The 16,020-nt window shown below is 44.1% G+C and overlaps 1 protein-coding gene across 3 annotated transcripts; it reads left to right on the plus strand.

The window, feature by feature from the left end:
• Positions 1-886: 886 nt before the first annotated feature.
• wdr35 (WD repeat domain 35) lies at positions 887-15,087 on the plus strand (the record flags this gene model as incomplete). 3 transcript variants are annotated; one of them, XM_079229856.1, is made up of 28 exons in its annotated part: positions 887-910; positions 1,016-1,133; positions 2,070-2,141; positions 2,260-2,352; positions 2,440-2,568; positions 2,671-2,804; positions 3,143-3,308; positions 3,412-3,557; positions 5,664-5,789; positions 6,146-6,331; positions 6,547-6,582; positions 6,689-6,749; positions 7,564-7,708; positions 8,096-8,165; positions 8,502-8,555; positions 8,643-8,752; positions 8,851-9,046; positions 9,136-9,216; positions 9,466-9,602; positions 10,432-10,635; positions 10,740-10,886; positions 11,693-11,825; positions 11,951-12,061; positions 12,521-12,685; positions 13,006-13,146; positions 13,283-13,439; positions 13,630-13,867; positions 14,672-15,087. In XM_079229856.1, 28 exons carry the CDS (start codon positions 887-889, stop codon positions 14,820-14,822), a joined length of 3,531 nt encoding a protein of 1,176 aa, XP_079085982.1. In that variant the 3' UTR covers positions 14,823-15,087. The 3 variants fall into 3 exon arrangements, with proteins under 3 accessions (XP_079085982.1, XP_079085981.1, XP_079085983.1); XM_079229855.1 differs by lacking the exon at positions 6,547-6,582 and having other exon boundaries at positions 6,659-6,749; XM_079229857.1 differs by lacking the exon at positions 6,547-6,582.
• Positions 15,088-16,020: the final 933 nt, after the last annotated feature.

The following is a 16,020-nucleotide window of genomic DNA, read 5'->3' on the forward strand; positions in this document are numbered from 1 at the left end:
ACATAACTTACATGCCATACAGTGGCCAGTATGGCACCTTTCGTAATCAGGTCAGGATGTCGTAATTACGAGATCAGGATGTCGTAATTACGAGATCAGGATGTCGTAATAACGAGAAAAGATCTCGTAATTACGAGATCAGGATGTCGTAATTACGAGAAAAGATCTCGTAATTACGAGATCAGGATGTCGTAATTACGAGAAAAGGGGTCTTTTTTTTCATCCAGTGAATGCAATGCGCTTCCGTAGTTTAGTTACTAAGGCACTTTTAAAATCATGATGACTTTTAGCATCTCAGGACAAATAAAGCCTCCTTGAGAGTGACTTTACTTTCACAAGACAGACTTTAAAAATATAGAATTTTCCATTCTTCCTTATGTATTGAATTGCTTGTTTATTAAGCTTGTGCCATGCATCCATTCAACTAGAACCACTGTACAGCCCTGCAAAAGAATGCCCGTCACCAGAAATTGAACATGAAAAACTACAATTACCAGAAATACCCCACTTCCGGTTTACGGTTACTACGGGAGACGACGGAGGGAAGCTACAACCTCTGAGTACTGGAGTCCTCCAACACGAGCCATGAGACGTCGAATTTGAACTTTTCCCCCCTCATACATTTGCAGACGTTTTTCACTTTAGACGGAAGCCGTAGAGGCTAAATGCAGCGCTCCTGTCTTTGGTACTTGGTATGTGAACGTTAACTGTGCTGGCAAAGCTAACGTCACATCCACCAGAGGGCTGATGGATGTAGCATAGCATAGATAGGTCGGAAGAGTTAGCTCATTTAACTGTCTAGTTTGCTAGTTAACGTCTGGTAAGTGTCATTCTACCTTAACTAGTATAACTAGGCAGTACGCAGAGGTCTGTTAGCAGTACCGCCATGTTTATCTACCTCAGCAAGAAGGTGAGTCTCCGCTGCTGCCCCCTAACGTTAACTCAACTATTGAGACGTCTTTTCACACAAAACGCGTTGGTTGACGACGTGTCTTCAACTTCCCGTGTTTTATAGATCGCTATCCCCAACAACATCCATCTCAAATGCGTCTCCTGGAACAAAGACCAAGGCTTCATTGCCTGCGGAGGAGACGACGGTCTCCTCAGGGTGCTCAAGCTCGAAACCCAGACAGGTGAGGTCAGGATGAGCTCACAGCCTGCAGTCCTTGCACTTCTGCTTTACTTCTGCTTTTTCTTTAGCTACCGCGGGCCTGAGATGTACATCTGAACCATATAGGAAGTCCACAAAATGCTAAACACATGCAATACACAATGCAAAGGTGTAGCGTATTGTCAATGTTTGCATTGGATGAAATCCATTTCTAGTTTCAAAGTTTGGTCAGACTTGATAATATAATTATAATAACGATGATAATAACAATACTTGATAAATACAGGCAAGTGAACTGCATGAAAAGTCCACTGTTGATTGGCTGGGCCCGATATATAGCAAATAAATAAATATAAACATCGACATGTATTTATTTATTGCAGTTATTTTGCTCTAGAATATAATACAAAAAATCAGCAACAAAAATAAATAATATATATATATATATATATATATATATATATATATATATATATATATATATATATATATATATATATATATTTATTTTGGCTGTGATGAATAATGTTCAATACATTTATATGTGTGCTAAAGTTTACTTGTCACAGTCAAAGCCATTATGTCATACCCATATGATTGAGATTTGAGTGTTTTTGAAACACGCTCTTTCAGCGTATAAGAAATGGTCTGAAACTTGCGTAAGCTTTTTTTGGCTCTGTTCTGGTGCCTCAGTGTCCAGTCACTGTAAGTAGAAATGGTACCACCTTGTTCACTCCGTCTGTTGGTCAGACCCACTGGTATTATGTTATTATGATGCTAAACAAACAGAGAAAACCCGCCAACAGTGAAGGGAATGAAACAATGAAAACTCTGTGCTGGTTTTACCTACACACTTCTGCTCCAATGCTAGAGGCAAGTGCTGGTCTTTCAAATTGTTTCTTAACAATCCCCTCTCTGATAGTTCTCAACCCAATCACTTTTTCTTCTTTCTTAACAGATGATGCCAAAATTAAAGGTCTTGCTGCACCCAGTAATCTCTCAATGAACCAGACTCTCGATGGACACAGTGGTAAGTTATATTCAGCTGTTTCCAAATCATTACGCGATGTCAGTAGCGAGAAGCGTCCATATTTAGGTGGTGCAGTGCCACATGAAAAGTATCTTACACTATCTTACCAAACTTGCAGGCGCAGTACAAGTGGTTACGTGGAACGAACAGTATGAAAAGCTGACAACCAGTGACCAGAATGGACTCATCATCGTATGGATGCTCTACAAAGGTGTTTACTGCCGTCAAATCCAAAATGCAAGTTGTCTTGGTAGTGAATTTGGCTTTTAAAGCTCTCTGTCTCCCTCCCTTTCCGAAGGTGCGTGGTACGAGGAGATGATCAACAACCGGAACAAGTCGGTGGTGAGGAGCATGAGTTGGAACGCTGACGGTCAGAAGATCTGCATTGTGTATGAAGACGGAGCGGTCATTGTTGGATCTGTAGATGGTAAAAAAAATCACAAACATTTACAGTGTTATCAACAAGATTATTCACATACTTAGTATGAACATGCACAGTAGGATTAACGCCCTTTTTTTGTTGTTGCAGGAAACCGGATTTGGGGGAAGGAGCTAAAGGGAAATCAGCTTGCTCATGTGGCGTGGTCGCCAGACAGCAAGATCCTCCTCTTCGGCATGGCCAACGGGGAAGTACACATCTATGACAATCAGGGAAACTTCATAGTGAGTGCATATGATCAAGTACAATATAAATGTCCTTTTAGTATGTACCCATGTGTACCTAGAAGGTTTAGGAAGAATCTATTATACATTATCAGATGGATTATTGTTGACAAATCATTAACCTGGTGCTATGTTATATTATCTTGTTATTGAAAATGTTTGTAAAGCCCCTTAGAACATGGCTACCCAGAGGTGGAGATTATTCTGATTACTATTATTACAATTATTGCTTCAATCGACTACATTTGCCATCAACGCTGAGTTGACGATTGGTTCATTCGTTTGCCAATTAATGACATGAAAACAATACAAAATAATAATTTGATGTTGCGTTTCAGATCAAAATGACCATCAGCTATCTCGCCAATGCGACCGGAGCTATCAGTATCGCGGGTATCCACTGGTATGCAGGAACCGGGGGTTATGTGGAACCGGACTGCCCGTGTCTTGCCATCTGTTTTGACAATGGGAGATGCCAGGTCATGCGCTACGAGAACGATGAAAGTAAGGGAGGGACCCTTCAGAGACTGCAGTGTATTCTCCAGCTTACACTTCCATGACATGTTTATCGATGATAATGAGCTTTGCTGCTGCCCTTTTTCTTCAGAACCAGTGTGTATCGACAGTCTGATGAGTGTGGTCAGTATCCAGTGGAATCATTGCGGCAGTGTTCTGGCGGTAGCGGGTTCCGTCAAAGCCTCGCATCTGGAGAAAGAGTTCAATGTCGTGCAGTTCTACACGCCTTTTGGAGAGGTGAGGGGGACGATTTTGTTACCTGACACAGAGTTTTGTGCAAAAAGAAGATGAGGCGTAAGCAGTACACAACCATGCAGTGTTCCTGTCAGTATCATATGTGGGACCAAAGGGAAGAATGTACATGGAATAGACTTAGTTGATGATGAGTACAAAGTCTATTCCGCTTTGTTTCACTTTTTTGATTTAATTTAAAGGGCCAGTGTGTAGGATTTGGCAGCATTCAGCCAACTGAACCTTCTCCCATGCGTCAAGCGTGTTGGAGAACTATGGTGGCCGACGCAAAAAATGCAAATGGCCCTATTTAGAGCCAGTGTTTGGTTTGTCCATTCTGGGCTACTGTAGAAAAATGGTGGACACTGTGAAGATGACCCACTTCGTACATACAGTGGCTTGCAAAAGTATTCATACCCCTTGAACGTTTCCACATTACACGCCACAAACATAAATATATTTTATTGGAATTTTATGTGAAAGACCAACACAGAGTGTCACACAATTGTGAAGTACAAAGAAAATGATACATGTTTTTTTTTTTTGCAAAATTATTCAGCCCCCCTGAGTCAATACTTTGTGGAACCGCCTTTTGCTGCAATTACAGCTGCAAGTCTTTTGGGGTATGTCTCTACCAGCTTTGCACATTTTTTTTGCCCATTCTTCTTTGCAAAACAGCTCAAGGTCAGTCAGATTAGATGGAGAGCGTTTGTGAACGGCGGTTTTCAGATCTTGCCACAGATTCTCGATGGGATTTAGGTCTGGACTTTGACTGGACCAGTCTAACACATGAATATGTTTTGTTTTAAACCATTCCATTGTAGCCCTGGCTTTGTGTTTAGGGTCGTTGTCCTGCTGGAAGGTGAACCTCCGCCCCAGTCTCAAGTCTTTTGCAGACTCCAACAGGTTTTCTTCCAAGACTGCCCTGTGTTTGGCTCCATCCATCGACCCATCAACTCTGACCAACTTCCCTGTCCCTGCTGAAGAGAAGCACCCCAGAGCATCATGCTACCACCACCATGTTTGACAGTGGGGATGGTGTGTTCAGGGTGATGTGCAGTGTTAGGTTTCCGCCACACATAACGTTTTGCATTTAGGCCAAACAGTTACATTGTGGTCTCATCTGACCAGAGCACCTTCTTCCACATGTTTGCTGTGTCCCCCACATGGTTTCTGGCAAACTGCAAACGGGACTTCTTATGGTTTTCTTTCAACAATGGCTTTCTTCTTGCCACTCTTCCATAAAGGCCAGATTTGTGGAGTGCACGCCCAATAGTTGTCCTGTGGACAGATTCCCCCACCTGAGCTGTGGATCTCTGCAGTTGGTCCAGAGTCACATGGGCCTCTTGGCTGCATCTCCTGTCAGTGCTCTCCTTGTTCGGCCCGTAAGTTTAGGTGGACGGCCGTGTCTTGGTCGGTTTGCAGTTGTGCCGTACTCTTTCCATTTCCGGATAATGGATTGAACAGTACTCCGTGACATGTTCAAAGCTTGGGAAATCTTTTTATAGCCTAACCCTGCTTTAAACTTCTCCACAACTTTATCTCTGACCTGTCTGGTGTGTTCCTTGGACTTCATGGTCCTGTTTGCTCCCCAATATTCTCTAAACAAACCTCTGAGGCCGTCACAGAACAGCTGTATTCGTACTGGGATTAGATTACACACAGGTGGACTCTATTTAGTCATTGTTCAACATTCAATCATTCAGCAGTCATCAGGCAACTTCTGAAGGCAATTGGTTGCACTCAGAGAAAAGGGGGCTGAATCATTTTGCACACTGCACTTTTCAGTTTTTTATTTGTGAAAAAATATTAAAATCATGTATAATTTTCTTTGTACTTCACAATTGTGTGACACTTTGTGTTGGTCTTTCACATAAAAATCCAATAAAATATATTCATGTTTGTGGCGTGTAATGTGACAAAATGTGGAAACGTCCAAGGGATATGAATACTTTTGCAAGCCACTGTAGATATAAAAGGCTACCTCTGAAGTAACGGTGAAGCCAGAAATCTCACCACTGTCATTGATATTGATTGAGAATCCTCCCTTGCATACCCAAGCCCCCTAAGATCCCCAGTGGGGATATGAAAATGCTTTTCTTGTATTCACAGCACCTGAGAACTCTCAAAGTGCCTGGGAAGCAGATGACAGGAATTGGCTGGGAGGGAGGAGGGCTGCGTATTGGCCTGGCCGTGGACTCCTACATCTACTTTGCCAACATAAGACCAGACTACAAGGTAAATGGCGACACTTGTGGCTTGCTGTTAATTCAAGTTCGGGGCGTTCTCGAAGACAGTCGTAGACAGAGAAACCTACAAATAAAATACTCCATCTGGCATTAGTACGGTTAAAGCTCTGGCCAGTTGCAAAGGGTACGGGTTGCTATTAATAGTTTCACATCATGCTTCCAAATGTTCAAAAAGCAGTGACACCGAAATAACTTCACTGCTTGATTTTCAATGTAAAAACAGTAAAACTTACAATTTGAGGGGAAATAACAACTGCACTTCACTCCCATTTAATTACATTCTGACTAAAGAGTTCTGAAGCCCCACACATAAGGGGGATCTCACCTGCTCCTTTCTCCTCACAGTGGGGCTACTGTTGCAGCACAGTGGTGTATGCCTACACGAAGCCAGAGCGCCAAGAGTACTGCGTGGTATTCTGGGACACCAAAAACAACGAGAAGTTTGTCAAATACGTCAAGAGCTTGATGTCCATCACCACCTCAGGGGACTTCTGCATCCTCGCCAGCAAAGCAGATGACACGCAGCCTCAGGTACCGGCACCTCCGCTTCACATGGCCTGACATGGCAACAGTGAGAGCAAAGCAGCAGGACTACGTGCTTATGACTCAGACCAGCTTATCCTGATGTATTAACATGTTTACACACAATGAAGAAGATACAGAGCTGCAATAGTAAGGATCATAAACGTTTCTCTGCTGTCCTGCCTTCTGTTTTTTTTAATGTTTTATTATTCATTGCTACACAGGAGGATGCTGAGTTAGAGTCTGTGAGTCATGCAAGGGTAATGTACAATTTAAAACCACACACTCAAAATGACGACGATTTGTTTTGACAAGGAATCACCAATTGACCCGTAGAATAACTTTACACTACTGTCTGTTTTTCAGTATGTCCTGATTCTGTGCAACTCCATCGGGACTCCACTGGACTCAAAATACATTGACATTGGTGAGTTCATGCAGTAAAGAAACACAGAAACAAGCCATGTGCCATCAAGCTTGCACACAGAGGAGGACTTGCTAGTAATCTTCTTGTGGCACAACAGTGGGCTGATCAAAGTCCTAATGGATTTCTCCAAGCCAACGCGAGACATCGCACCCTGTGTATAGTGAAGCGGTGGATGGCGTTCTGCCACCTGCTGCCCACAGTCCCATCCTTCATGGGCCCACAGCATCCTGTGGCTAGCAGACTGTTCGCGCTGAGCGTCTTCATATCTCACAAATATTCAGCGTTCTGTCTCTGCTGGACGAGTCCGAATGTTTTCTGAGCTCGGGCCTGTGGCCAAGACGGTTCAAAGTCTGCATATTAGAAAGGCTTAGAGGGACTGAATGGGTTTCAGATTGCCTCCTGTGTGGGCCTTTTTGGAGGCGTCTCCTTCTGCTTGTTGCCTCGTGGTGGCTTTTCCTTGTTTAAAGTTACAGAAAAGACCAATTTACAAACTGTAATTGCTCGATTTCTTTCAGTGTAGTTTGGTTTAGTTTATTGCAAGATAATCGATTGTGTTTTATGCAACTTTACACCACCCAAATACAATGTGAATACCTAATTACTATTTGTGTATGGCGTAACGAAAGCAAACTAAAAACTTTAAAGTCCTCTGAGTGGGTGACATTGCTAAGCATCTGCAATGTGATGCCAGAAGCTGGGCACACACAAGATCCACCAAAAGACATAAAAAATACAATTTACTTGCTCCCAAATGACTGATTTCATACACACTCTACTTCTTCCTAACTACGTCTGTCACTTGTCTACTTGTCAGATCCGCTGTTTGTCACCATGACCAAGACACACGTGATCGCCGCATCCAAACAGGCCTTCTACTTGTGGCAGTACAGAGTGGCAAAGAAATTAACTGCCCTGGAGATCAACCAAGTGACCAGAACGAAGAAGGAGGGAAGAGAGAGGTGAGGATTCTGTCAGACATCGCCCTAACATTCACAGTACAATGGAGCTGCATCTGAACTAAATGGAACGGCCACGTCAAAACTTGCAGTACACATCAAGCAGATCATGGAAAGTTAACCACAAAGCTCTATTCTGTGCATCGGTGGATGAAACCTTGGGTTTACCGGCTCACTGTTTCAGTGCAGGGTGTTTGTATTTACTGACAGCACCATGAAAAGGATCCATTCATCTGAATCAAAGGCCACCGAGGTCCCAGACAGGCTGGGCGTGACCTAATGTTCTGCCAGGGCTCTCCTAGCACCTGGACAGCAGGTCGCCTCAGTGGAAAGAGCAACTGTTGGTCTGTCTTGCTCTTTCTCATTTGTTCTCACTTCCTGCCTCTCTAGGGTCTATCATATTGACAGCAATCCATCTGCGGCCAGCGACAGCAGTCCAGATTTTGAAAACGCCTTCACAGTAAGAGACCTTTCACCTCTCAGGTCGCACAGGTTTCTGTAACATCCAGGTTGAAGCACAAAATCTGAAATTAACTCTACAGACACTACAGAGCCATTTTTGTTTAACAGTATACTGTGAAACTCATACATACGTTTAAATGTGATCGCTCCCCCTGAAGCCTTTTTTTGTCTCAGTTGCTGGGTTCAGTTTACTTAGTTTCTCAAGCCTTCACTATCGACTGCGGCTCAGTGGTGAGCAGGGTCGTCCTTCAATCAGAGGATCGGCGGTTCGATTTTTTAATTTGTTTTGCTCCAGATAAATTGTATGACTCATCACGTTTCCGTTTCCTTTCAGGCAACTCAAGATTCCATTTGTTGTATTACAGCAACAGATAAAACCCTGATGGTGGTATGTACATCTCTGTTTGAATTCTAACGTGTTGGATCATGCAGTGAAAGTGAAACATTGAGCGTTTGGGTGCATGTGTGCTTACAGGGCTGCGAGACTGGTTCTATCCATAGATACAGCCTCCCAAATGTGGTTCTCCTCCAGAAATACACTTTGAACAACAGAGCCTTCTATCTGTCCTTGAACTGCAACTCCAGGCAAGCGTTGATTGGTGTTATGCAGATTAAACTTGTTGCTGTGTGTGTATGTATATATATATGTATACATTGTAATTGTAATTATGTTTTCTATCTAGCCGTCTGGCCATAATCGACATTGCGGGCGTGCTGACGTTGTTGGACCTGGACGTCCGTGACCAGGCGTCTGCAGGAGATCCGTCCAAGTTTGAGCGCAAGGATGTTTGGGACATGAAGTGGGCGCATGACAATCCGGACCTGTTTGCCATGATGGAGAAGACCAGGATGTATGTTTTCAGGAACCTGGACCCAGAGGTTAGCGCGCGGGTGTTTGTGTGACGTTGTCTTATAAACATCGAGCAACTGTTGCCATCATGGATTGTATTTTGTTCTCTTTGAGACAGGAACCCATCCAAACTTCTGGCTACATTTGCAACTTTGAAGACCTGGAAATCAAATCTGTCCTGCTTGATGAAATCATGAAGGTATACCTTTTGGGAAAGAAAAATGGCATGACGGCCAAAGTCCCAACACAATCATGTTGCAATCTGAAACATAACCATTTATGCTCGTATCAAGACACTTTTAAACTCTTTTTACTCTTAATACTTCCCGCACAAAATGACAACTTTTGTTTTTTCTGTCATACCTTTATGGTGAACAAAGAATCTGAAAAATAGGAAGATTTTTTGTTGATTTAATTAAACACTCAATCGTGGGATCTCGCTCCACAGGATCCAGAGAGGCCGAACAAAGACAACCTCATCAACTTTGAAATCCGCTCCCTGAGAGACAGTCGTGCATTGATTGAAAAAGTGGGGATTGAAGATGCCTCGCAGTTCATCGAAGACAATCCTCACCCAAGACTCTGGTAAATGCAACATTTCCATCTTTACTCTATTTTTTTATAGTTAGTTCAATGATGATGACAAAATGGATGAGGAGTTTGGTGAGACAGCTTTAATCTCATCAATCAGATTCATTTCCAGAAGAAGAAAAAAAGTTGGACTGGAGGCTTTGACGCATAGGATTAATAAATTTTCGTAATCTGATGTCTCTCGCATAAAAAGGCAGAACAGAGTGTTAATGAACCCCTGTGCTGTGTGTGTGTGTGTGTGTGTGAGGTCTCCAGGTGATTTAATCAAAGTAAACGCGGGACACAGTAATGCTCCAGCAAAACCAATTCTCAAAAAAACGATTCCTAAATTCAAGAGACGTTTGAACTTTGTTGCCACGTCCAATCAGTAGCTGCTGTCCCGACCGTGTTTCCTCGGAGCGTGTACTCTCTGCCGGTTTGGGAGGAATGCTGCTGAGCGTGAGAGATTCATGCTAAGTCTTTTGAAGCAGCAGTGTGATCGCTGCAGCTTATGTGTGTTCTCTGGCTAGCGTGTCACTTCTTACAGCATCCCTCAAAATCTGGCAACATCCAAAAAGTTTCCAGGAGTCATTTCCAGTCTGTGACTTGAGGACAACCTTTGTACTCCATTTTTTTTTTAAAGTAGAATCACGAGGTTGACACGGACTGATCGATTACAGACAATGATTTGGTAAAACGTCTTTGTCACGGCTTGACTTCCAACAGTCTAATGGCTAAATAAATCTTATTAGAATGGGTAAAATGATCTATGCAAACATACCGTACCATGCAGCCCTATTGGTGATAGTAGCCAACCCTCTCTCTCTCCATTATGAACCACCAGGCGTCTTCTGGCTGAGGCGGCCCTCCAGAAACTGGACCTGAAGACGGCCGAACAGGCCTTCGTCCGTTGCAAAGACTACCAGGGCATCGAGTTCGTGAAGCGGCTGGGCAACCTGCAGAGCGAGCCCATGAAGCAGGCGGAGGTGGCGGCTTACTTCAGCAGGTTTGAGGAAGCTGAGCGGATGTACCTGGATATGGACCGCAGGTACATTTGGCCAGATTTGATGATGCTTTGCTTTTACATTTTAAATGTCAGCGTTACATGACGCCACCAGTTCTCTCGGGCCTGATGAGATCTATTTCTTGCAGGGACCTCGCCATCAGCCTTAGGATCAAGCTGGGAGACTGGTTCAGGGTGCTCCAGCTGCTCAAAACTGGCTCTGGGGACTGTGACGACACTCTGCTGGAGCAGGCGAACAACGCTATCGGAGATTACTTTGCTGACAGGCAGAAGTGGTATTGAAATGGAATTGACCCTTTCTATTATAAAAGATAATATCAATATATTGAAGTAGTTCACCTGGTCGAGCTGGTGCCCTTTGTACCAAGGGGAAGTCCTTATTACAGAGGTCAGGGTTTGAATTCGGCCCACGGCCCTTTGCATGTCTTCCCTTCTGTTACCCCCTCTTCCCCAAATCAAGGCCATACGGCCAAAAGAAACGTATTTCAAAAAAGTGTCCCCCATATTCAGATAGTTTCCTTGAGCAAGACACTTAACCCTAAATTGCTCCCGTAGTTGCGCCTACGGTGTATGAATGTGAGATAGTCCTGATGTGGCACCTTGCATGGTAGCTCCTCTCATCAGTGGGTGAATGGTTCCTATGTAAAGCGTCTTTGAGGATTCAGAAAAGCGCTATATAAAATCAAATTATTATTATTATCCTTCTCCGCTCTCTTCAAAGCCAACAATGTGAGGCTTCAGCAGTCTGAGATAGCCAAACCAAGGAAGAAGAACACGTAATTTGTACTAAGAAGACTATAACTTTATAAGATACCTATGTGACTTGGCTAGCAGCAAATGCTGAAGCCTCATGTTAGCTTCAAGGTAAACTTTAGGATGCATTCTTGCACAGATGGAGGACTCTGGGTTTTGTCCTCCATCACTATGATGGGACCTCCTCACAGCTCGTATTGACTCTAGGAATTAGCGACCAATACCTCGACCAATCACTCTTTCAGTGCGTTTGAAATGTAAACCTGTGATTAAAGACCAAAGGAAACTTTGCTCCGCTATAGGTTTATCTATCCTTTCTATATCTCAGGGTGAATGCAGTGCAGTACTATCTTCAGGGTTGTAACCAGGAGAGGCTGGCGGAATGCTACTACATGTTAGAGGACTATCACGGCCTTGAAAAGCTGACCGCTACGCTTCCAGAGAATCATCAACTTTTACCGGTGAGCCAAATGTTTCCGACGTCTTTGATCTTCCTCTTTGGGCTTTGTGTGGAAGCTTCAGACATCAACGACTCTGAATCCTTAAAACAAAGAAACTCTTATCGTCTCCATCTCTGTGCTTTCAGGATATCGGACAAATGTTTGCCTATGTGGGCATGTGTGAGCAAGCCGTGAACGCCTACCTTAAGTGCAACCAGCCCAAAGCGGCCGTTGACACCTGCGTCCATCTGAACCAGGTGAGAGACGGACAGAGAAGCTGTGGCGCCAGAGTTCCTGAGCCAACACACGAGTCACTGTGGCACCTGCTGTCCTCCCACCGCCGGCCTCCTCCTGAGTGATATTTAGCCATCCAGTGTGAACGCTGCTCTCCTACTCTGCTCTTCCAATGTCAATTTCAACATCTGGCTCCAGATGGTTTGGGACAAAGGAAATAACTTTCCCTACATGCATAATTTAAGATGCTTTAGTTGACAGGATTACTGTAATTATATGACTATGACCCATTTCCATCTACTGGGAGACATATTTAGTCCGTTCTTTCACTTAAATCTGAATTCAACTATGTGTTGCATTTATAGTGTTGACTTTTATGATTAATAATTTAGATTCATATGACAAATGCCATATTTAAAAAGCCACAGGCAAAAGCAATGATGTGGTAATTGTGGATGAATGTTGTCTTTTCTCTCTCTCAGTGGAACAAAGCAGTGGAACTCGCCAGGACCCACAACATGAAGGAGATCAAATCTCTTCTCTCCAAATATGCGTCGCATCTTCTGGAAAAGAACAAAACCCTGGAGGCGGTGGAGCTGTATCGGAAGGCCCACTACTTTCTTGATGCAGCCAAACTCATGTTCAAGGTCGGCTTGTGTTTTCATATTCATGAAAAGTGTTTTCTGGGACTTCCACGTTCAGATGGAGATCTGACTCTCTTAGAGCCAACTGGGTATTCCATCCGCCCCCTTAGAGCAGCATTTTAAGGGTTAACAATTTGATTAACAATGAATCTCACCTTGAATCTTCTCATGGCAGGAACAATTCTTATTTTATGGCAAAAAGGTAAATTTGATAACTGAGAGAAAGATGATTCTGTCATATACATATTCTGTTCTGATATGCAGATAAAGATCTGCCGGAGTAGCTTGTTTGTGGGCACGGACTGAAGTGTCTTCTGTTACAGATAGCGGATGAGGAGGCGGAGAAAGGGACCCGACCACTGCGGGTGAAGAAGCTCTATGTGCTGGCAGCACGGCTTGTTGAAAATTACCACGAGCAGATGAAGACGTCACAGCAGAGCAAAGCCAAAGGGAAGAAGTCTGAGGTACGATATCACAACTCGTACTTGATTACAGATATATATATATATATATATATATATATATATATATATATATATATATACTATGAATCTATTCCTCTTGAACAAAAGCTTTGAAATATACCTGTACTGTAATTAGGCGACATCGGCGCTCGCCGGGCTGCTTGAGGAAGATGCAACCTCTTCAGACGACTCTATCGTGGACCACGCCTGGCGAGGAGCGGAGGCGTATCACTTCTTCCTGCTGGCCCAGAGGCAGCTGTACGAAGGCTACATGGAGAACGCCACGCGCACAGGTACCAAAGCACACGGGACACGTCACCGGATGATGTCATTATGGCGCGACATCTTCCACACTGACTCAAAGACACAGAGAAGAGTTGAGACTGTTAGTTAGACAAACATACATTTAAGTATTGCCCAAGTTGTCTCTCTACAGCAGACAGCGTAGAGGCCTAACTCTTCACGGTCTCTCCATTATTACAGCCCTTCACCTGCGTGAGTATGAGGACATCATCCCGGCGGTGGAGATCTACTCTCTGCTCGCCGTCTGCGCCGCAGCCAACAGGGCCTTCGGCACGTGCTCGCAGGCCTTCATCAAGCTGGAGGCCCTGGAGAGCCTGGACCTGGAGCAGCGGCAGCTGTACGAGGACTTGGCCCTGGAGATCTTCACCAAGCACACCCCGAAGGACAGCCATGCGATGGAGCTGGACGGAGCAGAGGGGTGAGGGCACATGTAGTAATAGTAATAATACATTTCATTTTTAAACGCACTTTTCTTTCAGAAGAAACTCACAGTGGCCCATCTGCCCTCAGATGGTCAGGGACTGTTCCAGAGGCTCTGGCTCCCAACACTGACGGGAGACTAGCGCCCTAAGATGTATGGCTGCAAATAGACATGACTATGTTGTTCAGAAGTCATAATGTTGGAACAATAGTAAGTCATCTCGTCGACTCTTTAGACCGGCCTTCATAGAGACCACCGATCAAACAAGATCAAATATCAGCCGATAGCGATCGGAGCACCATGAGGGCCTTCTCAGACCAAACAGGAATAATTAATAATTGTATTCACATATAATAAAGCCAACCTGTTTAGACTCGTTCAGTCCAGTCTTGCAGGATGACTTGGAATACAGAGTTGAGTGTGGGCTTGTATAGTGGTGCAAAACTTTTTTTTTTCTTTTTTTTTCCGGCACAATGCATGGATCAAGATGTTTGGTGTCGGCCGTGGTGAGAAAGCTTTGAACACACAAAAAACAAAGATTCTGTTGGGTGTGAAAAAGCCCAAATGGTGGTTTTAGTAGATTACAGAACCAGCTCCTGCAGGCGGAAGAAGCAGAATTGTGGTTTTTAACTGTCACTCTCTAAAAGTGAATCCTGAATAGTGACTGGGACATTTAAAAAAAAATTAAATATGACCCAGAAAACCGTCCATTCTCTAAAAAAACAACCTTGCCTTCCTTTGAACCCTTTCACTGAGGTTCTCTCTGGCCTTACTAATTCTGTTTGTCCCTCTTTTTTTCAGGGCGGAAGGTAAATTACCCACCTGCATTGTGACGGGCCAACCGATCCAGGAGTACCAGTTCTGGATGTGCAGTGTGTGTAAACACTGCGCTCTGGCGCAGGAGATCTGCAAATACAACTGCTGCCCACTGTGTCACTCTCCTGTAGCATGAGGCTCCGTCTCCAGAGAAAACTTCACTTTCACATTTCACAGCGTTGTATTGTACTTTAACCTGCATATATTATATATTTTAGTTCGGGTCTGTGGACCACATGCACTTGCTTTCAACTGGAGCTGAAACATCCCACAATATGTTGCGTCCACAGTCAAAACGTAGAAGACGTGTGTTGAGAGCTTCGATTCGTTCGTCTTGAACAATGTAGTGAAGTGGGTTTTTCTAACCTTTTTTAAATGTTGTAAAATACTTGAATGAACATACCTGCTTTGTGTACTATTTTTATATGAAAGTAAACAGTGAATAAACTGTCACGTTGAGACAACAATTGAAACTGTATTTTGCTGACCTTTTTGATGTCGTGGTGCATTCTTGATCACTGTGTGATCTGACTGCTTTCACACCTGGTCCATTTGGAAACCAGCAATCCGTACTTGCCGAACACTTGTACTGAAGGCTGCGCCTCAGTGGTCCGTGTGGACCTGCTTCTGATCCAGTCTTCTGCTGCCATCTACTGTCAGTGAATGAGTAGCGTGCGGCTTCATAAGCAGCCAGGGGCTGGGGTGCCACCTGCCCATCAGGAGTAGCTAACATTCACACAGACATCCAGGCTCAGCTATGGGAGACATTTTGGGGTCAACATGGCAGAGATCGCTAAGGTAGCCGTTTTGCAGCCGAGTGTGAAGCGGCAGGGATGAGAGTTAGCGCCTCCAAATCCGAGGCCATGGTGCGGAAACCGGTGGATTGCTCCCTCCAGGTGGGGACAAACTGCCAACCTCCTCCTCCTCCCTTCTCTCCAAACATCTGGATGCAGTGACACGGTTCATACAAGGACACACAGCAACAAGAGCTCCTTTGGAAAAAAACTGCAGCTAAATTACTTTTCATTATCGTTCGTCTGAGAGTGTAAACATGTGTGTGTGATGATTATTATGCATTTTAAAAAGCAATTTTCAGCCAAAATGGGCCCAACACATTCCAACTTATGTTGGCGGAATTGCGGAAGCGCTGCCAATCACACACAAATATTCTGGCTGTGCCCCAAGTTAAATGTATACTGGAGGGAAGTCTTTGATGCCCTCAGAGAGAAATTCCAACAAGACATCCAACTAGACCCCACAGTAGCAATATTGGGAGTGACACCTGAAGGCCTGGACGGGAGGGCCAACAAATACCTCCTCAACATACTTCTAAC

Source organism: Taurulus bubalis, assembly GCF_910589615.1.
Source record: "Taurulus bubalis genome assembly, chromosome: 1".
Classification (NCBI taxonomy): domain Eukaryota; kingdom Metazoa; phylum Chordata; class Actinopteri; order Perciformes; family Cottidae; genus Taurulus; species Taurulus bubalis.